This window comes from Strongylocentrotus purpuratus, unplaced genomic scaffold (assembly GCF_000002235.5).
Source record: "Strongylocentrotus purpuratus isolate Spur 01 unplaced genomic scaffold, Spur_5.0 spur5_scaffold_1, whole genome shotgun sequence".
Taxonomy (NCBI): domain Eukaryota; kingdom Metazoa; phylum Echinodermata; class Echinoidea; order Camarodonta; family Strongylocentrotidae; genus Strongylocentrotus; species Strongylocentrotus purpuratus.
Genome location: NW_022145594.1, coordinates 29,784,262 through 29,809,823, shown reverse-complemented (window position 1 = coordinate 29,809,823; position 25,562 = coordinate 29,784,262). Strand labels below are relative to the sequence as shown.

At 38.2% G+C, this 25,562-nt stretch overlaps 1 protein-coding gene across 6 annotated transcripts in view; it reads right to left on the bottom strand.

The window, feature by feature from the left end:
• LOC577428 (pleckstrin homology-like domain family B member 1) overlaps positions 1 to 25,562 on the bottom strand; it is a 77,846-nt gene that overhangs the window by 31,688 nt on the left and 20,596 nt on the right. For 3 of the 6 annotated variants that reach the window (XM_011680454.2, XM_011680461.2, XM_011680469.2), the window contains exons 1-5: positions 22,120 to 22,233; positions 16,262 to 16,381; positions 13,344 to 13,467; positions 3,383 to 3,562; positions 559 to 2,360 (exon numbers count right to left, since the gene is read on the bottom strand). In XM_011680454.2, the coding sequence (XP_011678756.2) occupies positions 559 to 2,360; positions 3,383 to 3,562; positions 13,344 to 13,467; positions 16,262 to 16,381; positions 22,120 to 22,218 (2,325 nt within the window). In that variant the 5' untranslated portion in view covers positions 22,219 to 22,233. Of the gene's footprint in view, positions 1 to 558; positions 2,361 to 3,382; positions 3,563 to 7,498; positions 7,726 to 8,679; positions 8,877 to 13,343; positions 13,468 to 16,261; positions 16,382 to 22,119; positions 22,234 to 25,562 lie in introns of those variants that run through there. The other 3 variants (XM_003729333.3, XM_030978001.1, XM_030978002.1) reach the window with 3 other exon arrangements.

Genomic DNA, 25,562 nt, shown 5'->3' with positions numbered 1-25,562 from the left:
TAATACCAAATAATATTTTAAATAATAAGATGGTTTCAAATTTTTTGAAATTTTTTTGAACCGTAAACAAAAATAAAAGCTGAAATCATAAGACAATTACGCAAAGAGAAAATAAGGTTCACAAATAGTGAGAATTAAAAGGGAAAGAAATAAATTAAAAAAAGGTAGTTTCAATTTCTATACCTTCCCATCACAATTTTGACATGAATAACTGAGGGGGAAAATTTTTCAAAACCAGGGTATCCTTTCTCCCACATTTTTTTTCTAATGAAAAAAGGTTACTGGTACATTTGTCAGAAAAGAGCCGGAAAAACAGTTTTCTGGTATCAAATTACAGAACAGAAGGAAACCTCATGCATCCACGTACAGCTCATGCTCTAATCAAGTAGAAGATGCAAATTATTTCCATGGACCACTGACAATTTGTAAGTAGATCATAAGAAGTACCAATGCACTCAGTCACCTACCAATGGAGGAATCAGGTGACACGTCACATGACATATCACATGATGTGTCACCTGACCATGCAAGGCTAGGATGCAGTTGCATTGTACTCACCATCTCATCCCCAGCTTTCATATCCTCGATGCCATCCAGACTAGACCGGCTTCGGGGTGGCTTTGGCGGTGGTGAACCTTCATCCCCACTCCTGGTGTCTTCTGCTGCTGCTTTAACCGCTGAGGAAACTTCTGCTTTGGCTTCCTCTGCTTTGGCTTCTACAGCTCTGGCTTCTTCTACCTTGACAGCTCCTGCGACCACGTCTGCAGGAGCATTGCTGTCTGGATCCTTCAGCTTCTCAAACCAGACCCTTGGAGGCTCGTTCTCCGTCACAGACAACGTAGAGGAAGCGGACACTGTGGATGACTCGGACACTACCTGGGCAGGGATGGCGTCACGTGCTGCATCAACTTCATCCATGTTTGTTTCAAGTACTGATACATTAGTCGGGAATGCTGGAAATGCTTCGAGCGGGAAAGTGGGCGTGTGGACATCCCTTGGCGTCGAGGAGCCACTCTCGATGGTGCTGTCGCTGAGTTCACTCTCGCTGGGTTTTCCGCTTGTCTTTTCGTGTTTGATCTGTTCCTCGTACTCCGCGCAGATGTTGAGGATTTCCTCCATGCGAAGCCGCTCCAAGGTGGCCATCTTCTGCTCCTGTTTGCGATCCTCGACAGCCATCTTGTGCTGCATGCAAAGCTCCTTCTGCTCGGGATCCTCAAACTCATCAGGGTCCAGGATCAGTGTATGCCGTGGCTCTTCTTCATTCACAAGCCTACTTAGCTCCGGTGGTAACACCCCTGATCTTATCTCTGGAGGGGTATCCGCTTTAAACCTGAGGATTGCATCCCCGTTCAATTTCGAGTTGGGCACAGATGTACCTACTTGAGTTATAGGAGTATGCAGTTGACTTTGTGAAGTCAACATGACGTTTTGTCCAATGATTTCAGAACTTGATGAGGATGCTAGGCTTATTCCTGACTGTTCTGACCCAGATGACCCTCGTTCCGTTGCATTACTTGTGACTGTGGTCAGGGATGTTGAGCTAAGGCTGGATCCGCTTGAGGAACGATCCATCTGATCCGACTTCTTGGGAGGTGTTTTGTTTGAATACAGGCTGCTTTGTCCAAGTTTGACCCGACTTGGTGAATGAGGTCCTCTTTTGTGTTCTAGAGTCCCATGGGGACTTGTTGTAACACCCACGTGAAGCTTCTTTGAAGATCCCCCTTCACTGTATCTCACTGAGTCCTCAAACTTTGACCTGATAGCACTGACAGGGGGTTGGTAATCATTTGTGGCATTTGTTCCATCACTTTCCTCAAAGTCATCATCACATATTGCCGTCTCACGCATCTCCATGGAAGTCCCAAAGGGAAACATCGTAGTACCACTACTATTCTTTCCTGTGTCAGCCCACACATCCGGGTTAGCTGACAAGCCAGAGATGGGAGAAAAGACGGCATCGTTCTCGTCTTGCTTCTCGGGCGATTCAGACAGAGCGTACTTATTGCAGTATGTCTCCGATAACAGATCCTCATCGCTAGAAACCTGTCGCATTATCTCTCTCAGCTCTGCTTCAATGCTCTCCTCCAGAGGGCTCTTCACGATCGCATTGTGATTACTGTTTGTATTGTTCAACCTGAGATGCACTGGACGACCTGATGGTGTCATCGCTTCCGTGAAACCAACGCTGTTGTGCGTCTCTCCATTTTCCTGATGATTTCCATTCTGTGCATCTGAGCCGTACGTTGTCCTGACACCATTGTCGATGCCATTCCTTCCCATGAGGTCTTGCTTGAGTTGTTTGGCCTCTGAGGGGTTGTTGAAGCGAAAGAAGCAGGATTTGCCAAAGCACAACATGGCTCCTGAAGAAGAACAGAATCAATTAAGACAAAGCATTATATCATGAGCATAAATATGAGACTTTCTTACATCATCTCTGATCTTGTGCTATTTGAGCTTGAAAAGCCTCCCAGTAGGAGCTGATGGGAAGAAAGAATCTCTTGGTCAATTCCAGATTAACGGAATGACATTCCTAGAGAATTTTTCTACGTTGAACAAAGAAAATTATTCACATTTCAATAAAAACCTATATATTAATGACTTGATATATCAAGTAATCATGAGTTACTTTCAAAACGTTTAATTTTCCTGTCAACCATTCATGAAACTTATGAAATAATGAATTTTACATAGGTTTGTTACAGATTGACACAGGAGGCCATTTTTGGGCCATTCTGTAACACAGCGATTTAAAACTGGTGTAAATGGGTACCTGACAATGCTGATAATAAATATCTAGGGGAGTGTTTTACAAAGACTGAGATCCACTTTAAGTTGAAATTGAACTATGGCAGGCCGTTCATGTCACTTGTTCCTCTTACCATTCCTGGTATTGGTTTCTCTAATGGTTGAATCGTGGTCACAAATCTACAGAATTTATCTTTTTTTATAGTTTATTATTGGAGGAAAATTCGTATCTAAAGATCATATTTGAGAGACCAACGGCATGAATAGCCTCCAATAGTTCAAGTCCTACTTAAAGTCGATCTTAGTCTTTGTGACACCCCCCCCCCCCCCCCCCCAGGGCCCATAGGAAGGGCAGTATCAATACTGATGTGGCTACCCTAGGAAAACAAGACCCGATAAGGTGGGACACCATTGCCTGCGATGACAAATTTAGATTAATGTCTTGCCCAAGAATCAGTATAACCATGACAGGGATTCAAACCATGTGGTCTCAGCTTGACAACAACACCCCAAATATGTAACCTATCCTAACTCTGTGACGTAACTAACCCTTTGCTTACCGGAACCTGGTGGTCCCTGTGTTAAGCCTATGGGTCCTATACAATTCAGTAGTCAACAGGTTTACAGTGACGTTTACCTTGAGTTAGTTTGGTAGGACTTGTGATCCTATCCCCGTCCACACTGCAGGCCCCTATAGGGTAGAGCACGACGGTGTCGTTCAGGTTCTCTACGCAGCAGTGCTGCGGTAGTACATCTCTGCCCGTGATGAGGACGTCCTGCCTCACGCTGGCTTCGTTGGTTCCAATGTTTGTCTTGCCTGAGGTGAAGAAAATTTAAACACAGAAAAGGAATTTGTTAGTACAAGGAGACTAGATTCAATGGAAAAGTGGAGAATAGACTTAATAGATTGTGCAGATAGTTAATTCCCAGTCCTAAACTTCAAGATAACCTCAAATTTTAAAAACACAAGCTAAAATGAAGTTTACAGACTGTTTTGAGTTCTGACTCATTGCTGTATCAAAGATCGATCAAAGATGTTGCTTCGACGAACATCTTTCTCATCAGAACATGAGGGGAGGTATAACCTGATGAGCGAGGAAGATTTGAGGACCTTCTGGTCATCCTAGTAGCTTGAAGGATCAAAGGACTTTGCAAGATAAAGGACTTGTCACAAAGAGACTGCTTTTCCTCACAAGTTAATGTTACAGGACACGGATTATCAGACTTTCTCACTTACAGAGAAAGTCAGAAACATGAAGACTACTGCTGCACCTTTCAAAAGCTAGGATTGCAATCAAAGAATGGCCATTTATTTCCATTGCGTATGAATTGTGATGATCTAGCGATTTCAAGCTTTCCAGAAAATCTTTCAAATAAAGAAAGAGAATTTCTTTGGTAATTATTAAATTTATGATATCATATCATGACAAACACTTGGACCCATACAGCATGATAACAAGAATATTTGGAAATCGACTCAAGGGCAATATCGATACTTTAATGTTCCGTTTGTTTAAATCATTTTCTGATTATGGAATTGTAATGAGCACACATGTCAAAGTACAAGGCTCTTCGCTTGATTTCTTAAAGTTCTTTGCGATCAGTCATCCTCTACTGCTTCAGATTCCAATGACCTGAAAGTGATTGAAAATATGCGATAGTACCTACATGTAATAAGAAGCATGGGAGAAACCAATTCCTCAAAGTGTTTCAAACAGCTTCTACTTGCCAACTCACTACAGCCCCTAGTCTCTAGACAACGGCACAGTCTCTAGGCATCAACCTGCTTTAACCGATTAATCTACTAATCGCTTTATTAAGTTACTACTCAATGTAGGGGTACAGACTAGAGGGGGGGGGGGAATGTTACCCCTCATTTGACAGACGATTGGTGACATATTGGTCACTTTCCTTTAATGACATCTGAGGGGGAAATTTGCAAAGTCATGAACTAGCTTCCCTAGTATACAGTCCCTAATTTCTTTGATATTCCATGAATTATCTGTAATAAATTTGACAGAAACGTTTTTGCTCATTCAAGAAATTACACTACTCATTCTCAAACTGTTATGGTTTTCCAGCATTCTTAAAAGTTATGTCCACATGAATTGAACTTTCAAAGTAACCAATAGCCTTCAAACAAGTCTGAAATATTCATTAAATGACACATCTTCCAAGATGTATTATTGCACATTGCACAAGTCTCAGATTTATGTAGCTGGTTAACATCAAACCGAATAATTTTTGAATAACCACAAAACATGCAGGATTATTTGGAGCCAGAAGGGCGTTAACTCTGTGTACATTTACAGGAGTTATGCCCCGTCTCCCAACAGACAATATAGCTAATATGATTTTAAGAATATGTCAGCTTTGACCATTATAATGAATAAATCCACTTTAATATAATTGTGACGTCTGACAGACACGAGTGCTTTACAAGAATCCAATAATATTATTATTATTAGTACTAATGGTTCTGAGGCTTTCAAGTAATGTTTCTATCATTGGTTTTAAAGTTTATGAATTAACATTTGATTGACATCATGCTTCTAAAATGACTGAAAAATTAAACCGGAAGTGTTGCTAATTGTGACAAATATGATGAGACGTATCTCTGCCTGTAGAAGTTTGAAATGAGGCCAAATATTATCATCTTCATGTGTAGCTAATTTGAGGATTCACCCCTAAACAATGATTCAGTTTTTATCGGCAGGCTCACATGTTTTTTCCATGATGAATTACAAAATCATGCATGTGCCGGATGGCGGAGTAACTCAGATAATCAGTAATGTTTATCAGCAAATGTATCACCAATTTGAAGGAAAAAAAAGAAGAAAATTAAAACAAGTTTCTTCATGAGTTCACGTCTCGGATGAGAAGGCACTTTACACAGAAGTTGATGCCCTGATAATGCTGTTCAAATTGAGAGAGAGGGGAAGAGAGAGGGGAGAGAGAGAGTGGGAGAGTGGGAGAGGGGGGAGAGATAGGGGAGAGAGAGAGAGAGAGAGAGAGAGGGACAGGGAAGGAGGAAGAGAGAGAGAGAGAGAGAGAGGGGGGGGGGGAGAATTGAAACCTGACAGAAATGCTTTGTCACAATTCATTATTCCATAAGGAAATACTGCAATCTGAAGATATTAAGATCAAGAAGAAGAACAGTCACATTTACAGGAAAAATTAAACATGAGCAGAAACTAATTGACAGAGAGAGAGAGAGTTTAAAAAGGGCTTAGTAGAACTAGACTTTCAATTACAGGAGAAAGGGAAAGATTTTAAAGATCTTTACAAAGTTCTTAATTTGGTTTCACTATTAAAATGTGCAATATCATTGAGCCCAAAGGGTGACTGGGGAATATTTGTTTCACATCAATTCAAAAGAGGCAATCAGATTTGTCCTACTATTCTGTATTGATTTCCAATACACGTTGTCATTGTTCCATGACCAAACACCAATGTCAACTTCAGGACCCCGTTTCATAAAACTTGTTATCAATAACAAATGCCAAATCTCTATGACAAATTTGCTCTCAGCCAATCAAATGCCACGATTTCAGTAGCTTATAACAGTTATCATAACTTGTTATTGATGACAAGTTTCATGAAACAGGGCCCAGTTCGTTGAAGGGAAGCCCGAGTCCAAAGGGGTGAAGTGATGTCATACTTGGAATATACTTCTTAACCCTTTGCTTACGGCAACCTGGTGGTCCCTGTGTTAAGCCTATGGGAATTAGATAATTCAGTAGTCAACAGGTTAAAACCCCTATCAGGGATTTGGTAGCCCTCAAAAACTTATCTCAAATGTATCTGAAGCAGCAAGACGAGTTTATGAAAGTATGTGCAATATTTCAGATCAAAGGGCTCTGTGTTTTTTTTCTCTATGAATGTAAATTTAAGCCCTCGTTGTGAGCACAACAAATGGGATGAATAAAACAATGCCAGTTGCACAATTCAAAATTGAAAAGAAAAAGTGACTGTAACTTTGCAAATTTTCTTTCGCTACCATACTTTTGGGGAAAGGTTTTAATTATGATCTTTACCACATTTTAGCCCCCTTTTTTTCACTGAGCGAATCCCTGCAACGCCCTTTAGTATATACTACTTCTTACTAGTTGGTTTAGAATGCAATTTATACTTCATATTCTTATTATATTCTGTGGTCTACTTAATTAGTTCACATAAAGGATGAGAAGGCACTTTTTACAGCAGTTCATGCCCTGATGAAGCTGGTTAAATTGATAATTTTTGATAATTTTTTATAAATTTCAATAAGTTTAATCTCTGTTTTTCATCTCATTCTTCTAACCTATTCTTATAATATCTGTAAAGCACTTAGAGACAGTATTTTGTATTAATAAGCGCTCCATAAATCCAGATTATTATTATCATTAGGTACTATCTGAAGGAGAAAATACATTAAATACAATATCAAATGAATCAAATTCCTATAAATTCAATATTCAATAACATAATAACTAACAAATATGCTCTATTGTCAATACCAAGTTACAAATTATTATTAGATTAGATACATACACATGTCAAAGTATAAAGCAGTACGTTCAATATACTGTGCTAGTATAAATACTGTCGATTGGTGTCACGATCATGGACCTATTGTCTCTCTCTTATCAAATTGAATGCATACCAGAGATAACATACACGATAGTGAACAAGCAATTGTTTTACAAACCCTGCAAAACAGAGAGCGTTTCAGCTTGAGAAAAAAAAAAAAAGAACAAATATGAAAACTTACTGTAAAACAAAAGCACTGATTATCTCCAAAATAAATCTTCCCAAATCTTAAAATCTTCCCAAATCGCCGAGACACCATCCCCTCCAAGCCACTCTCGAACAATGAGTAGTTTCCTCCTAACACTATAGTCCCAACAATGCAGTCAACTCGGGGACAATACACGCTGGACTCATTAAAAGCGGCGTTTAGCGCACAATGTGTCATCTCCCTCTCTGTAGTCTGTAAACAAAAACAGCTAACGATCGATCGATCGAGTCAGTCGCACGTCGCCTCCCCGCTTTCCTTCACCAGTCAGCGTTTGCACTTGTTGTCTAAGTAAACTACCAGGATGGTTTGCGTCGGTGTGGTTGAACGCACAAGTAAGTGCTAGACATCATGATTCAAAGTACCTTACTCACCCGTGCTTTTTCTTATTGTTGTTAAATGTTGTGTGAAAAATTGGTTAAGATAACGCAGGTCCCATAAATCAAATTCTGTGATGAGTCATTCTATAAAAAAAAGAGAATGCTACAAAAATCTCCTTTTTGCTATATTTTTTGTAATAACTATACAAACCTTAATTCATCCGTATATATCTTTCATTATTTGGGAGGTGAGGCTTTACTGAAACTGATATTGAACTTAAAGTAAAGAACCGTTACTGTCAACTGTTGATTAATTCAAATGCTTGAATCAAACAATTTCTTCATTTAATCCATAACAATAACCCCTTCTTCACAGATTCTTCACAGTGTACCTTTCATTATTTTTGGAAGGTGAGGCTTCACCAAAACTGAACTGATATTGAACGTAAAGTAAAGGACTGTTACTGTCAACTGTTGATTAATTCAAATGCTCGAATCAAAGAATTTCTTAATTTAATCCATAACAATAACCCTTTCTTCACAGATACTTGAAATTGTAATTTAAAAAAAGATAGATCATCAATCAGCAAAAAATGATCGCAAATACCTCAAGAAATCGACCCAAGGCAATAAGATGAGCAGATCTATCAGAAATAATTATTTGTTTCCCATCAAAAAATTCACTTAAGTATTGAATTATTTAATCCTTTACTTGATTTGTTGATTTTCTGGTCTCCACATTCACAAAGTCATGAGCATCCAGAGACATCCTTTGTCCTTCATAGATGGTTGCATTATGTATGAAATGCTGCATTCAAGAGACATAATTAAACAAACCTCAAGAGTATCAATTGAAGCACATCCTTCGATGTTGATCTTTGCTTGCGGTATACTGAAAATTCTGGTCAGTTTCTTGTGTGCAACTCATCATATTTGAAAAAATAGATCCATTAATCCTTGATTATTTTGTCTTTCAAATCACAAAGTCACCATACAAATCCAAGACTGTAAACCAAAGCATATCCTCTGCTAATGATCTACACCAAAGCGTTATACTGAAAATTTCAATAAATTCTTTGTATGCACCTCATCATATTTCAGAAAAATAGTTTGCCTAATCCTTGATTGTTTTGTCTCCCAAATCAAAAAGTCACCATACAAATCCAAGACTGTAAACCAAAGCATATCCTTTGCTAATGATCTACACCAAAGCTATACAGACGCTTCCTGAATTGCCACCACCTTGATTTTGTGCGTCTCTCACCTGATCAAGCCGAGACAATGATAATGCTTCAAAACACATAGCAGATGGCAACGCACTGCTGGAAAGCATGGAGACTCTACAATGTGACTACTTGGAGTCCTAATTGTTCAGGATGATCGCCTTGTCACGCCTAGCGCTTTATCCTACCATAATTGGCACGAGCTCACTCTGCAGTCCAAAGCGCCCTATAATCCCCATTCAGGGTTCATTAGTATTTTGGTATAACGAGGAGACAAGGGCACTCGTGAAAGAGCCCCTCCGGACTTGAGGATACTTAATCTTGTTCCAAGGTATGACTTAATGTCTCGCAAGAGAATAATTAATTGACTGGACTTTGATATATGTGCTTACTTAGCCTCATTTAAAGCAGGGTTTGACACTTTAACAGAGATCTGGTACACACGAGCCTCTTTCAACTTAAATTCTGGCCCCCCTCCCCATAGTTTTTTTTTTCTTCATTTTAATAAAAAGGAGGACCAAGAATACAGACCCGAGAAATTTCAATCTGAATCCCTTGTATAAGAACTTATGTCAGGAATATAATATAGAATCCATTAATTTTTTTTCTACTGAGTAGAAAGTTAATTTTGCCTTTCAACAAGGCTACAGCTTGGCTTTATATACTGAATAATTAAGTTGTAAACAAAGTAAATCCGCACTATAACATTGCTATCAATGTTTACGCCACAATAAATTACAGAACAGTTAAGACTTCTGCTATGCACCGAATAGCTGCCCTTCTTACAGATGAATGCATAGTGAGCACTGAATTAACATTTACATAGGAGTGTGCCTGTCCTTATCAGGACAAATATGCGAGTTTCAGAAGAAAAACAAACAAATTAACATTCCTAAAAGATAATAATTTCAACAAAGCCTATAAAATTATATTAAAACTTGATTGTTCTCAAGTACAAATGAAAAAGACATTCTTTTTTTTTAGGGGGGGGGGGGGGGTCAATGACGCGTGTGCAGTATCTTAATTAGCACTGAGAATATTTTTGAAACATTGGTTTTTCTCTGTATTAGATGTATTGCACTTATTTAATGTACAAAAATGTTGTCATGAAAACTGAAAGAAAGAAGAACAATGGTATTTGCAAAAATCAATATATGAACCTGAAGGAGTAACAAATATCTTTGGCAGATCGATTCAGGGAACACTACGAGAAATGGGAATTATTTTTTCTCAATAAACATGAATGAAAAGTAGACAAAATAGATCCAGGGAAAGGGGTGAATAGTCTCATTATCTGACTCAATATAACACATCTTCACTGGGAACCAGTTTGTATTTGAAGACAGGGTACGACTTTGACGGTAAATGTGAACAAGGCCGGAGTAATTTAGACAATCAAGAGGCTTGGCTCCAGTAAATAGGAAAGTCAACAGTAATTATCGCTGCTCAAACACAGCTTTAGAGACTCCACGACAAACCCACTTGTAGGCTATAGACTGCAGAGAGCCAGAAGGGTGTTAACTTGTTCCAATTAACACCAGGGGGCGTTTCACAAAGCGTTTTTTCAATGACAAATGACAAAAATCAATGAGAAAATCTACTGATAACCAATCAGAAGCAAGGATTTCAGTAGCTTATATCAAAGACTGTCATTGTCACTGACGACAAGTTTTGTGAAACGGGTCCCAGGTCGAAGCCTGTCTGGTATTCAACAGGTATCCTGTGCTTGGAGCAACAAGGGCATTAACCTGTAACGTTTTGGCACAGAGTTAATGCCTTTTGGCTCCAAACGGGTGATATCAAGTATGAACAATGTGTTGTTTTTTTTGGCCATTTTGGGATGGACTTTGTGGCATGAAATATGACACACTTGACTCTGCCACGAGAACCATTATGGGTTATTGATGATTATCACCATTTCACAACTTCTGCACTACCGGAGTCTTTATTTTCTGGAACAAATTCTTTGTGATGATTGTACAATTTGACAATAGCGTGTATGTAGTCTAAAGCAAAACAAGTTGCATCAGTAGCATCAAAAGGCAAAAAGGAAAAGGAATAGGAAAAAGAAAAGAGAGAGAAAGAGAGAAAGAGAGAAGGGGAGAGGAAAAGAGAAGGGGAGAGGAAAAGAGGAGAACAGACAGAGGGAGGATGGGGGAATGGAGAGAGAGAGAGGGGGGGGGGGGGATAATCTTGAAAAGAAAAGGACAGAGAGTCCCCCCCCCCCCACCCCCCAGATAGTGCCAGTGCCCCCAATGACTGGACCTAAACTACACCAACAAATAACATACAGTGTTAAAATGTCAAAGTTTCAGTATTCAAACCTGAAGAAAATGATCTGTTTCAATTCACGGATGGATTTCAAAACCATGCTTACACTCCCAATATTCTTAAATATCAATGTCCACACGATTATTGGCAACCACTATTTCAACCATATATACCACCATGTAATGTATACGCATTTGTGGTCAAATTTAGAAACTGACAATTTTCTGGCAGAAACAGGATTTGAGAATGTAAACGGGCAAGGAGAGAATTAATAGTTTCCTGAAGTCAGATCTGTAGTTGACCAAATAAATACAGTTACTTGGACAGCAGGGCATTCTAAGGCAAGGTCTGTGCCAATTGTGGTTTATCATTTTTTTCTGGCACCTGCTCTACTTCCTAGTAAACGACGGACATTTATCGTTCATCGTCAAACAGATTGTCACTTATCAATCAACATTCTGTTTACATTTTAAATTCTAAATACACACTGAATGTACATATGAGCAGTAGTTGAGCTTCATTCTATATTTGCTTTGTTGACTTAATTATTATTAAGTAATAGACAAATTTATTCCTTTCATAACTGATTAGATTAGTTGATAAAATAAATATGTTACATCTTCAACTCACATTTTGAAAGCTAAACAAGTGTTTTCTTCTTAAATTACTATCAAAATACATTTATTCTGCTCTTAATACACAATTCTACATACTCATAAGTCTTTGAAGGAGCATTTTTCATCTTACAGCATACACTAAAATGGGCATTAGAGAGTAGAAATAGAATATCTGTCTTTTCTTCAAGATCTACATCGTATCCAAATGGGGAAACAACAGGGGGCACCTTCCAATTTTAAACCCTTCTTTTGGCAAGGACAACAAACTTCTCTTCATCATGTCAAAAAGAAAATATCACCTTCAGAATACACACTTTCAAATATTCTGCTTACAGCAAGAAAGGCATACAAATCACACGCTTTATCACTGATCAACAACCTTTTGGCTTTCAGCGAGTGAAAAATAATCTCATATCTCGACTGCTTTCACACGATTCCATCAGCAATCCAATAATCTGATATTTCATCTAAAAAATATTTGTGCTGGCACGGATGAATCGCGCATGCTGAGAGCAATATCCCCTCACGACGGGGGTATGTGCGTCTGCGCAAACAAGGAGTTTTCATTTCCTCCGTTGAGAGGCAGAGGGACGTGAACTCTATGTAAAATGACATGCTAATGCCCTTGTACCTGTTAGTTGATGATTCCTGTGGATAGACAAGGAGACATCTTCATCTCCAAGCAGCCCCGGTGCAAAACGTGTCAACAAACTTACTGCATAACCAGAATAGTTTGCAGGATGAAACTTAATATGTGAAGTATAGATACAGCTATTTCCATGGCAAGAAAGTTACCAGAACAGCAAAAATGAATTGTGTGTGGAGTGTGATTTGATTATGGTTGTGGCATAAAGTGTAGCGAAAATGAACCGATCAAGCAATTTGTGAAAGTACCAAACAAAAACCAAACCCGATGCCCAAACATAAACCTAATCCTAAACCTAATCTAAAACCTAGTCAGCAGGCAAGGACTCTCAGCAAATGTCAGAATACATTTTCTTGTAACATTTATTCTGGTAGAGGTAGCGATGAATGCAACACTGTACCTATACCGATATCACTACCGGGTAACCCTAAACGTAAACCTAAAATCAAACCCTATAGAAACCCTAAACCTGACTCTATATCTTCAACAAAATAAGGCAGGGAGCAAGTGTCCCCACCACTAGATGTCATAGCACCGCTCCTTTTAAAGCATGTCCGTACTAGTTTGGCCAAGAGGGATTAGACCTCCTTGCATGGTCACTGACAGGTGGTGATCTCATCAAATCAGCTCTTAATTAACATAAGAAAAAGAGGATCATGGGGGACCAACGCGCACCGCTTGGGCATTGTTTACTATATAGAGGGCGCAAGTAGCTACAAGTAGTGCAGTGGGGCTTTAACATACCTTCTGGTAGAGGCAGTAGGGTCACTGCAGTGCTGATACGACTTCCACCCAGACTGACAAGGTGAGGGCGCTCTGACTGGACCTTGAGAGCACGCCCCGTCTCCGACAGCTCAAGAGACCCATCCTAAAAGAAACGAAAACAAAACAAAAAGTTAAAGTTTTTTATTTTTTACCTTGTTCAAGAAGATGGAAAAGAACAGGACACCTGGGGGGTGTTTCACAAAGATCCTAAGTTGAACTTATCTCTAAGTTGGACTTAACATTTATGGAAAGCCATTAGCATCTATGAAAATATTCTGTAAAAGTTATTTTAAAAGGCATAAAATGTTGATTCAAATCATTCATATTTTCTATCATCAAGGAGGTATCATGTTCTTGATGTGGAATTTATTTAAAGTCTAAAATACTTGAATTTTGGCTTTTGAATATATTTTATTTTAAGGCTACAAATGGCTCTCCATAATTTTTAAGTTCAACTAAATTTGTGAAACACCCCCCTGAATCTATTCATGTACTTTAGATAACAATCTTCATGTACTTTAGATAACAATCTTCATGTACTTTAGATAACAATCTTCATGATCGGTAGAGGATTTCAAGGTTTTTTTCCCTTCTTCTTTTCAAGTCATCCATTTGTAGCCATAATGGCATCAACTATGTGTAAAAGTAATGAATCAATAATACCTTTGAGACTCCAAAGAAATGAACGTTTTATTAAAAGGCAATTTGACATTTTCTCACGATGTAAGAAAATTATAGCATTATGGGCAACAAGACAAACAGTAAATGAAGCATGGCTGAAAATGAATAAAGAAAATGTTGGCTTTATATTTTTATAATCTGTTGACGAAAAGCAGAAATAAAGAGGGAACATCTGAGCTTAAATACACAAAATGATGATTATTTAGCTCGACATGACTTTCAAATATCCGTTTTTTTTCTCCATACAGTCTATGATGGGTAATTTTATTATTTAATCTCACTTGAAACCACAGCTAATTTAACAGTTTCAATTTAAAAAGTATTGATTGGGACCTTTAAAAGAGGGATACGTAGAGAGGAGGGAGTGAGGGATAGAGGGGAGGAGGGAAGGAGAGAGGGAAGGAGAGAGGGAAGGAGAGAGGGAAGGAGAGAGAGAGGGAAGGAGAGAGAGAGAGGGGGAAGGAGAGAGAGGGAAGGAGAGAGAGGGAAGGAGAGAGAGAGGGAAGGAGAGAGAGGGAAGGAGAGAGAGAGAGGTAAGGAGAGAGGGAATGAGAGAGGGAAGGAGAGAGAGGGAAGGAGAGAGAGGGAAGGAGAGAGAGGGAAGGAGAGAGAGGGAAGGAGAGAGAGGGAAGGAGAGAGAGGGAAGGAGAGAGAGGGAAGGAGAGAGAGGGAATGAGAGAGGGAAGGAGAGAGAGGGAAGGAGAGAGAGGGAAGGAGAGAGAGGGAAGGAGAGAGAGGGAAGGAGAGAGAGAAAAAGGGAAGGAGAGAGAGAGGGAAGGAGAGAGAGAGGGAAGGAGAGAGAGGGAAGGAGAGAGAGGGAAGGAGAGAGAGAGAAAGGGAAGGAGAGAGGGAAAGAGAGAGAGAGAGAGGGAAGGAGAGAGAGAGAGAGAGCAAGAGAGAGAGAGCGAGCAGGAAAAGAAACAAGTAGTTGTGGTCACAGCAACAAGCCAAACACTTAACAAAATCACTAATCATAACATAATGAATTCTTATTTCCTCATTTCAAAATCAAATGAATTTGATTTGATCACCTACCATTGAGCTAATATTTTACTACAGACAAAATACAGACCCTACACAATGACATCTATATCAGGAATTGAAGATGAGTGCTCTAAAATTGAAAGAGATTGTTTGGCATGGAATACTTAGCACAACTATGGTTTTTATTTGATTATGCTCCAAGTTTTTCAATATCTTAATTAAAATATGGAATGGCATAATGGTCAGAGTAATTAGGAGATATAATTAGATGAAAAATATATGCCAAGCCTTTGATATGAAATATAAGCTATACCTTAACTAACATAATAATGAGAATATCATCCGAGGACTATAAACAAACAAACTTAAATCCATATGAAAGTTAGAACCTCCTTGGCATTATAAATAGTATATTCCATCACAATTAACCTGTAATACTATATCTTGATACAAATCTATTAAGCACATAAGGCGTGTCTGCACTATCTCGAGATTGCCAAATATCCAGCTATTTGAATTATCCCGATCGCAAACTATCCAGCTAATTTGCGTCTTCATTAGACCGAAGTAGCAAATTAGCTGGATAGTTGGTCGGGATAATATCCCAAGATATCTTGGTCTAGTTTGCGGTTTTCCGTGTTTACTAGTTGTACTAGCGCGGCGCTGAGCGGTATAGATCGCATGTGCGCGGAAAACCGGAAATCGTTGTGCATGATGGGATCGGGATATTTGACTCCGTACTTCGGTCTAATGAAGACGGTCGCAAACTATCCCGCTAGTTGGGAAATAGTGGAATTCAGTAAATTGCAACAATTCTGTGAAGTGAAATTTGTGATTGAATCATTTCACGGCATAAACAAACAAAATTCAACCACTTAAGAATTTTTAAAATACTTTATGTGCCTGTAAGCCTCTGGTTTTACAGTATTCTAAGAACCCAGGGTTCTGTGGTTCTATCTAAAGGACCACACTTGGTAGGTTTGAGGTTCAAGACTCAACTGTAAAAATCTTCTTCAACTTGTTGTATGATATCATTTTTATCTCCATGAACCAGAAGTTCAGTGGTTTTAGCAAAAGGATCACAGCTGGTAGGTCTGAGATTCAATTCCGACTTGAACAATCTCCTTCAACTTCAATTACACGTTGTCAAAGCTAATTCTTATCATCAAAACTTAAGGTTCAGTGGTTTTAGTAATGGACCAACGTTGGTAGGTTCAGGGTTCTAGACTCACCTGGATAATCTTCTGGGTCCGTTTGAGACTGTCCTCCCAGTTATTGCTCATCCTGAGTTCATTGAGTTCCTCGCTCGTCAAAACATGATCCGTCACGATCAGTTCAGTTGTTTGCATATTCTGGATAAAAGATGAAAATGAGAGAAAGAACAGGTTATATTTAGGAAACTTGAGCGCTGTTAAATGGGTTACAAGTTATATGAACCCTTTACTTGTTTTGATCGACAAATGGAACAAACAGTGCATTGCCACAATCAACTTTGTCGTGTCTTTCAGATGGTGAAGTTGCAGATCAGTTGCAAATATACATGTATACATTTATTTATTTACATATTTATTTTAGCAGTGTTGCCTTTTCAGTTAACAAGCCATCAGGGCTCGCACAATAAAAACAATGTATATAAAATATTTATAGACTGAATAAGTACAAATTGAACACATACTATTTTGATCTGATAGATACCGGTACACAACTGAAAAAAACCTGATTACACACAAAGATCTAAATTTGGCAACTAAACAATCTCACAGAATGAATGTTTTAATAGAATGTGATTTCTCCACAATCAATGGAAAATGACCATCAAATGTTAAATTTGGCAACCCTGAGCAGCAGATTGACTGGCTGGCTGGCAAAGTAAACACAAATAATAAGCGAGAGGCTTACCATAATTATAAATACATCTCTTGGTGCGTATTAGTATCATAATCTTTTTATGAGCCCTATATAGAATGACACTGAACATACAGAATTACATCCCATTCACCTTTCACAAAAACAAACAACAACAGGATGAAGTAATTTGATAAAATTTAGGTAAAAAAATCTCTTTCCCTCCCTCCTCCTCCAAATGATATCATTATTCCCTGCATTAGCAATCTTCAATCTTAATCTTACATACCGGTACAATTAATGGGGAAAAGAGATGACAATGTAATATTTCATGAACATTACTACATAGTACATAGCTAGTTTTATAATCATCCTACAAAATAATTCTGTTCTTCCTTATTTGGCAAATTTCTCAGGTATTCACTGATCAGTCATGTTAAGAACCTCCAAAATTTCATGACGTTGGCAATACATCGCCAGATCGCTATGAAAGATCATTAAAATCCTTCTACATATTTTGGCATAAGCCTAATTTGGCATATTTTGCTGTTTACACTTTCTGATTATAATTATTCAGCATATTTTTGCCCACCTGAAAGATTCAAACATTTCCCCCCGAAACTTTTAAATTTAAACAAACTGCTTACATCAGGTGCTGAATAGATAACGCAGATAGGAGCCAAGAGAAACGCACTGTTTTCATTACATTACATAATGCAGCTTATATTAAGCAATTCCTAATCGAACTACAGTGTTTTATATTGATGATGTGCTAAAGAAAAGCAGATTTTAAACCTTTATCAATATTATTTGGACAATTAAGTGCAATAGGAGGCATATAGACAGCGGCCATTTTCTTACTAATGCACTGATTGATCGATTGATTGATATAAAAATATAATCAAATTCAATCAATCACAACTGTTTATGTTTATAAGATAAGGCCTTGTACAGTATGTATTGCATAATCTAACAGTCACATGACCCAAATCACACTGTCACCTGACCCAAATCACACTGTCACATGACCCTAATCTTAACTACCAGACCAAAACATTTCCTGGCCAGTGCACCTCAATCAAACGGACCGTGTCTATGAGCACTCGTCAGGAAATGGTCGCACTTAAAACTGTCCCTTCACCTGTTGCCATGGCGACACACATTGCTAGGCAACGTCATGTAAACGCGTTCGTTTCCCAGTTGTTGGCTTCAAATCGTTTTGGGGTCGGGGACGGAAGGAAGCAGTGGGCCTAAGATTTTAATTAGCCTAATTACGGTTGACTTAGATTCGGGCCTGCAGGTGAACCGTTATGGGAGCATAGTTTCCTTCGTTCATTAAACTCCTTCGATTTCATTAGCAAAACTCAAGAACATTACACTGCAATCTTACATTGCAGATTCTGTGAACTGTCTATAGTTTCAAGATTTTCTTTTTAATGACTTTTTCCCAGAATTGTTGATGTTTTGAATTCAAGGGCATTATGCCTCAATCTTATACATTGCAGATATTGTGCACTGTCTACAGTTGCCAGAATTTTTTCACAACTTTTTCGAACAAATCAATCTTACATTGCAGTTTTGTGAACTGCATGGCCACACTTTCAGGAACTTTTTTACAACTTTCTCAAACTTTGAAAAGGATATTGTTTATGTTTTAACCTCAATAATGTAATGCCCTAGTCTTATATTGCATATTCCGTGAACTGTCTATGATTTAAGCATTTTTATGATTGAATATCCAAAATTAATCCCTATTCTGTTTTTCAAAGTGTTAATAATAAATGAGCCATCCACTCCAATGGCTCCTGATATTTCATGTGGATCATGATGATGACTGAACTGTTGAACTTGAACTCTATGTCACTGCCACTGTTCAATGACTCAACATTATTCAGTAGAAGATGGTAAATCATCAATATACATAAAAAAACAAATTAGGCCTGAGGACTGGTCCTTGAGGGACACCATATGTTATCCTCCTCCTACTTGATATGATTGAACTGTTGAACTGCCACTGTTCCATGACTCAACGTTGGTTGTACATCGCTTGTGTAGCATTAATCACAACAATAATCTAAATTCAAAATATTTAGTAGAAGATGATAAATCATTAATATACAATAAAAACAAAGTGGGCCAGAGGACTGACCCTTGAGGGACACCATATGTTATCCTTCTCCTACATAAAATATGACTGAACTGTTGAACTTGAACTATACTTCACTGCCACTGTTCCATGACTCAACGTTGAAGCATTAATCACAACATTTTAGAAACCATCAAACACATGACACCACAAGGAGGGAAACGATCTAAATCCCTGTAAAAACGTCGAAACAGAAGCAGACCTGTTCACACTGGTGGAAATTGATACGCAACTTGTATACACAGACGTGGGTATAAAGAATCGAGGAATAGCAAAAAGGTGCTCACACTAGATAACATTGTATACAGAATCATTGCATAGCAGATGGGGTGTTCACATGAATAGAAAGTACCGAGTAGTATACCGTTAACGAAATTAGTTTTGAAGAGGTTATTAGACATATGTTTAAAGTTAGTTTAGATGATTTTAATGTCAGTTTAGATGATTTTAATGTCAGTTTAGATGATTTAATGTCAGTTTAGATGATTTAATGTCAGTTTAAATCATTACTGGCCAATCAGCGCCTGCTCACAATAAACCCTATACTGGTTACACAATTTTAGTATGATGCAACGTTTACACAAAAAAGTGGACCAAGGTTCTTTATCCACTTTCCTTGTGAAATGATATACAGTCCTCCGTTCTGCTAATTAATGTTTCGTTAAATGTTTGTGACGCTTTTTCGTGAACATAGGACGTGTTATCCTAATTACATTTGTTTGTATAACTCTACGTTACACAATGTTACGTTACACAATGTTTCGTTACACAATGTTCCATTATACAACGTTCAAATTAGAAACAAATATTACTCATTACAATCATACAGCTAGTGGTTTTTCCTATCGATATACAATGAACTTTCTAGGTCTGAATGGGGAGGGTTAATCTCCACAAACCTTCAAACAGAAGCAACTCAAAGCAAAGTCACATTTTCACTAATTCCTGCTGCTTAGTCACAGGTTAATCATACACTAAATTGGGGTTGGAGATTTCATCTACGTCAAAGGCAGAGGTGTTTGTGAGATGCAGAAGAGATGAGTAGTTTTGAGGTTAGGGAGTTTGGTGACTGTTTTTTGTTATTTCTGATGATAATAAAACAGATAAGGGAAACAGCTGCCCAAACTATTGTTGGCATTCTTTTGTTTTTTAAGAGAAAAAATTGGCAGTTTTTAGAAGTAATATTGGCATGATTTGTATGTGTTGTCAAAAATGGGTTTGGACGACTTTGCTTGGTAGACTTATCTCAAAGGTGACTGATAACCTCATGACTATTTGTTGAGGTTATGTCATTTGGGGGGACTGTTTTGCTATTCCTGATATAGGTGCATAACAGGTGCCCCCAAACCCTTTGTTGGCTTTCTTGTAGCTTTGTAGAAATAAAATGGGCAAGCATGGTTTGCAGAATGAAATCTGAAAATAATGCCAGAAACTTTGAAAGCAGGGAATTAAGGAAGTCAACAAAAAAGGATAGTACATCTGCAAGGCTTAAAGGAGAATTGGGCATCAAATTGTCACAATAAGAGCTGAAAACCTAAGATCTTTGGCAAACAACATCGATCCCTTTTCTTATGAAGAAGATATATAAAAGATCACCTGAAGAAAATTTGAAGAGAGCCATTATCATCTGCTGAGAGTTTGTTGGCCTTTTGCCTACTGGAACAAGGTCCCTGTTTCATCAGACTTGTTATCAATAACAAATGCTAAATTTCTATGACAAATTTTCTCTCAACCAATCAAACGCCATGATTTCAGTAGCTTATAACAGTTATTGTGACTTGTTTATTGATAACATGTTTTATGAAACAGGGCACATGTGGCTCCTGTATCAAAGCCTATATGAGAAAAAGAGAATTCTGAGGTCAATGGGTTGACACCCTTTTGGATCCGGCAGACGATATTTAACCCTTTTGCGACGATGGTCCATATTTCATGGTTTGACTTAGTAACAGAGGAATTAGTACACCAGATTAATAAGGAGAAAGGGTAAGATTTTCTGCACACCTTGCATCCATTTTTGTTTCATGATATGATGCCGAGAAATCTAAAAAGGAAAATAAGCTTTAAAATCCCTCAATTGGCAACATGACGAGATATTCAAAATCATTGTTTTTCTATCAAAATTTGTTGTTTTCTACAACTTTTCAACAACATTCTCGCCTGTGTATATTGTTTTCAGAGACATTACATCTCATGTTAACAACGTAGCAATAAAAGAAAATATTGTTGTCAGTTTGAGGTACAATATATGATCGATTCAACCCTAAAAATAAATCCAGTCCTGGAAGAGTTAACTGGGGCAGTTGCATACAACTAGGACAAGAGAATGTCACCTTCCCAACACCTTGGGATCTGACACCTTTACAACACCACTTTGCTTATCTTCTGAAGATATCACCTGATCACTTTAAGAAGCTTAGCAAACATAATCTAATCAATCAATGTGAGTCCCCAAAAGAATAATGGACACTTCAACAACACTAACAGAAACTGAAACAAGCTCTAAAAAACAATTCAAAACACCTTCCACGGTCACGGTGCCCTCAATCATCTCAACTAAAGTAACTGTCAAGGAAATTTGTGGACTTGATTTATTTTCTGACCTCGCTCTAACTGTATTCCAGGGTGAAGAAGGAAAATGACAATTTGTAATGAAAAGCAGATCACCTAAACCTACATATCTCTGATTCCAATTTTAAAGTTTATGAAATCTCTCTCTCTCTTCTCTGCCTTCCTGTTTGCATTTCTTTGTGTCTACCCCCCCCCCCTCTCCCTCTCTTTTTCTGTTGTCTCACTGTTTCCTCTTTTGTTTATCTCACTCACCTTGCTGTATATATATCCTCTGTTGAAAGCGAATAGGGATTCAACTCTAGGTACTCAACACAAAATATAATAGTTATGATATTTTGGTAAGGATTGAAATATGATTTATGAAATTTAGCTCTTGAGCTGAAATGTGGTTTCCAAACAATATCTTTCCAATCAATTGATGAGGCACATACCAGTATAAATACAATAAAGTGTTTTATGGCTTTACTGCAATATCAGCATGCAGTGAAGTTACACTACCGTATGTCCATGCATCTAATATTAACTCACTTTCAACTTTGCTGGAGGGACCCACACACCAAACTTTGTAGTATATGGCTTCTCATTTTCATTCAAGTGATTGTATAATCCATTGCGTAGAACATCCATGTTGACGATTCCAGAGACCAACTTTTAGGACGGACCAAAACAATCTAATCGTAGAAGTGGCCACCTAGTGCTCAATATAACACATAGGTCTAAAGAGTTAGATGAAAATGTACTGATACAGCTTGCATTTTTTCGACTTGAGAAAAAGTAATCACTCTGTTTTTTAATTTACAACAAATGCTTCTTCAGGACACTACACTTTCCAAGGTATTTTGGTAAACCCTTGATCAGGTAATGGTTCCTGCAGAGTTGTAGCTTTCCTAAGGGTTGGTGTGAGGACCATTGGATCCTGAAAGATATCCACAGCAAAAAAGAAGCTGTTGTCAGCAGGTTCTATTCTTAAAGCAACTGTCCATGTAACATAAGCCTCCTGCAAACACGCTTTAGGAAACAAAATGTACAATCAAATGCAATATCAGTGTCTCCATCTGACCCAATATTGTGAAATCATCAAAAACAAACAAACTATTTTTCAATGGCACTCAGCTCATTTGGAATCCACAAATAGCACAATCTAATAACCCAAGTGATTTCTTTGAATTGATATACTTCCTTCAAGATACATGTACCAGCAACTTGTCAAAAAATGTTGGAAATGGTAATTCCCAAGAACGTGTTCACAACTGCGACACCTATTCCTTAAATACTCTTCAAAATTAGTTGCAACTTTTCCAAGAAGGTTGCCAGGAGGAAATTCCCCAGAAGTTGCCTGTAACTGCTACACCTATTCCTTACACTGTATACTCTCAAGAATCGGTTGGAACTCATCGAAGAACGATGGCAAAGGAAATTCCCAAGATGTCCATAACAGTACTGTTTCACCTATTCCTCAGGTAATCTCCGGGACTTGTTGCAACTCTTCGAGGAAGTTTGGCAGGGGTAATTCCCAAGAAGTTGTTTACAACTGCTGCACCTACTCCTTATATACTCTCCAGGATTTGCTGCTGACAACATTCTGCATGTTGCGCTGTCAAGATCCTGAATTGAGCAACTACAATCACTGACAATGTAAGCTCCGAGGTGTACTGGTGTAGTCTCTAGGTAGTTTCAATTAATCAAGTAGGACAGCTCGCACTTGTGATAAAAATGAGACTGCACTTGCTTGCTCTCGAACAACTTCCCAGGTTAATCTGACAACCCTTGAGTCATAACTAAGCTCTTGCAACTCCACTTGTCAAGTTTAGAAGGGTACGCTCTCAAGCTCTCGGAATTGGTCCAGTCATGACAGGTTTCGAGCTCGATTGTCTGTTTTTTCCAGAGGCATTCGGGTTGAGTCAACGACAAACAGTCACATGGACCGCCAGAAGAAACAAGTGTAGTGGAGAGGTGATTCAATAGGTATTGGCACAGGGTCGTCACAATCGCTGCGAGGGCAATACAGGAAGTCTATCGCCCTCCCTTGGCAGGGCTGAGCATCGGCAACGCACCTGCTGCAGGCCGATAAATCAAGCACTTTGGACCAATCACAAAGCTACATAAAAGGCCAACAACACGTGTAATGAATAGACATGCTTTTCATGGGTTGGACAATGTACTTATAATGTCTAACTCTATATTGATTAAGCTAAGAAAGTTTAATAGACCTTCAAATATTAAAGTCAATTAATAATACATAATTCCTCAATGTATGTAAGGACTGAAGGGCTCACATTGTCACAAGCCTGCTGTCTAATGACATTCATAATTAGGTTAATTAGGATCGATCATGCTTTTGATTACGTTTACTAAAACATAGACCTTACATTACAATGAATACATGTACTTTGTCAGTACATACATGTAGGCTAATTCATATGTATGAATTTTACCCATTTAAACATGTATATAACCAATTATTCAGCAATGAATTAACATTACAAAATAAGAAAAGAATAACCAGTTCAGCTCTTCAGTAATTGTATTTATTCTACATTAGTTCACACTTATTTATCATAAGGAAGAACTACATTCCACAGGTAATATTCATTGTTAACTTATCAATATATTGTTACTAATACATGTAGTCATTAATAGATATTCAAACATTCCTACAAATTCCTATTTAGAATACAGGAAATCATTGAATTAGAGTATATTAACAAATTAAATTTGAGAATTCAATTCATAACGATAAATTAAAGCCATATCTTATTATTTTGGCACTGCATGAGAATTCATTTTTGACAAGTCAGAAAATTAGGACAACCCCTTTCAGCCAAGATAACCTCTCATATTGTTGCATTGTCCAATAATCATTCAATATCAAAGTAGTGATGGGAGCAGCTGTCGTGATGTAAACCAATAATCACCCGTTTACCTGGGTAGTTGGGGGAAAGTTAGAAAGGGATAGGCTCATATGCGAAGGGGGGTGGGGGAGAGAATAAAGAAGGGGTGTATGAATTGTTTGAGGAGGAAAGGAGTGGTGAAGGGAGTGGGCTAGGAAGGGGGTGTATTTCACCCCATAGGCCCTACATCACCTCTAGGGTAAATTATCCTAAATATACATCCCTTAGCCGCATCAAAGTTAGATGAAGGGGGGGGGGGGGTAATAACTAGAGGTGGGGTAGGGAAAGAGAAAGAAAGCATTGTTGGGGAAGGGGGGGGGGGGTAGTAAGGAAAGGATTAATCCCCATACAACCCCTAAAGCCTAAGGCTGAACCCTTGAAGACAAACACAACTTGACTTTATTGGGAGAGGGGTGTATGAAGGGGGGGGGGGGGGGTAAGTAAGAAGTTTATGAAAAGTGGAGGGATAAATGGGGAAGGGGTGTATCATCTCCCCTATGTCACCTGCAAGGGTGAATCCCTCTCAGCTAGTCAACCCTCGATATCACATCCAGGGGTGCTACCACTTCAAGAAGGGGGCAATGTCTGTCACTCTAATTCAATTTACCCCCTCATTTCTTAGCGTACGTCAATCCAGTCTTATCGCTCATATCAGCGAGGGGGAAATCAAGAAATGAATGAGGGACGCACGTTGCTGACTTCATCCAATCCAGGGGGGTGTTTCACAAAGATCATAAGTTAAAGTTAGACTTAAACATTTTGGAGAGCCATTTGTAGCCTTAAAGTAAAATATATTCAAAAGCGAAAATTCAGGTATTTGAGACTTTTTATAAATTCCACGTCAAGAACATGAAATCTCCTTGATAATAGAAAATATGAATGATTTGAATCAAATATTTGATGCCTTTTAAAATAACTTTTAAAATATATTTTCAAAGATGCTAACTGCTTTCCATGGTTGTTAAGTCCAACTTAGGATCTTTGTGAAACACCTTCACAAAGATCCTAAGTCTATGATTGAATTATCCTCCAAGGAAGAAATAAAGAAATATTTTCAACTCTCATATTCATGTGATTCTC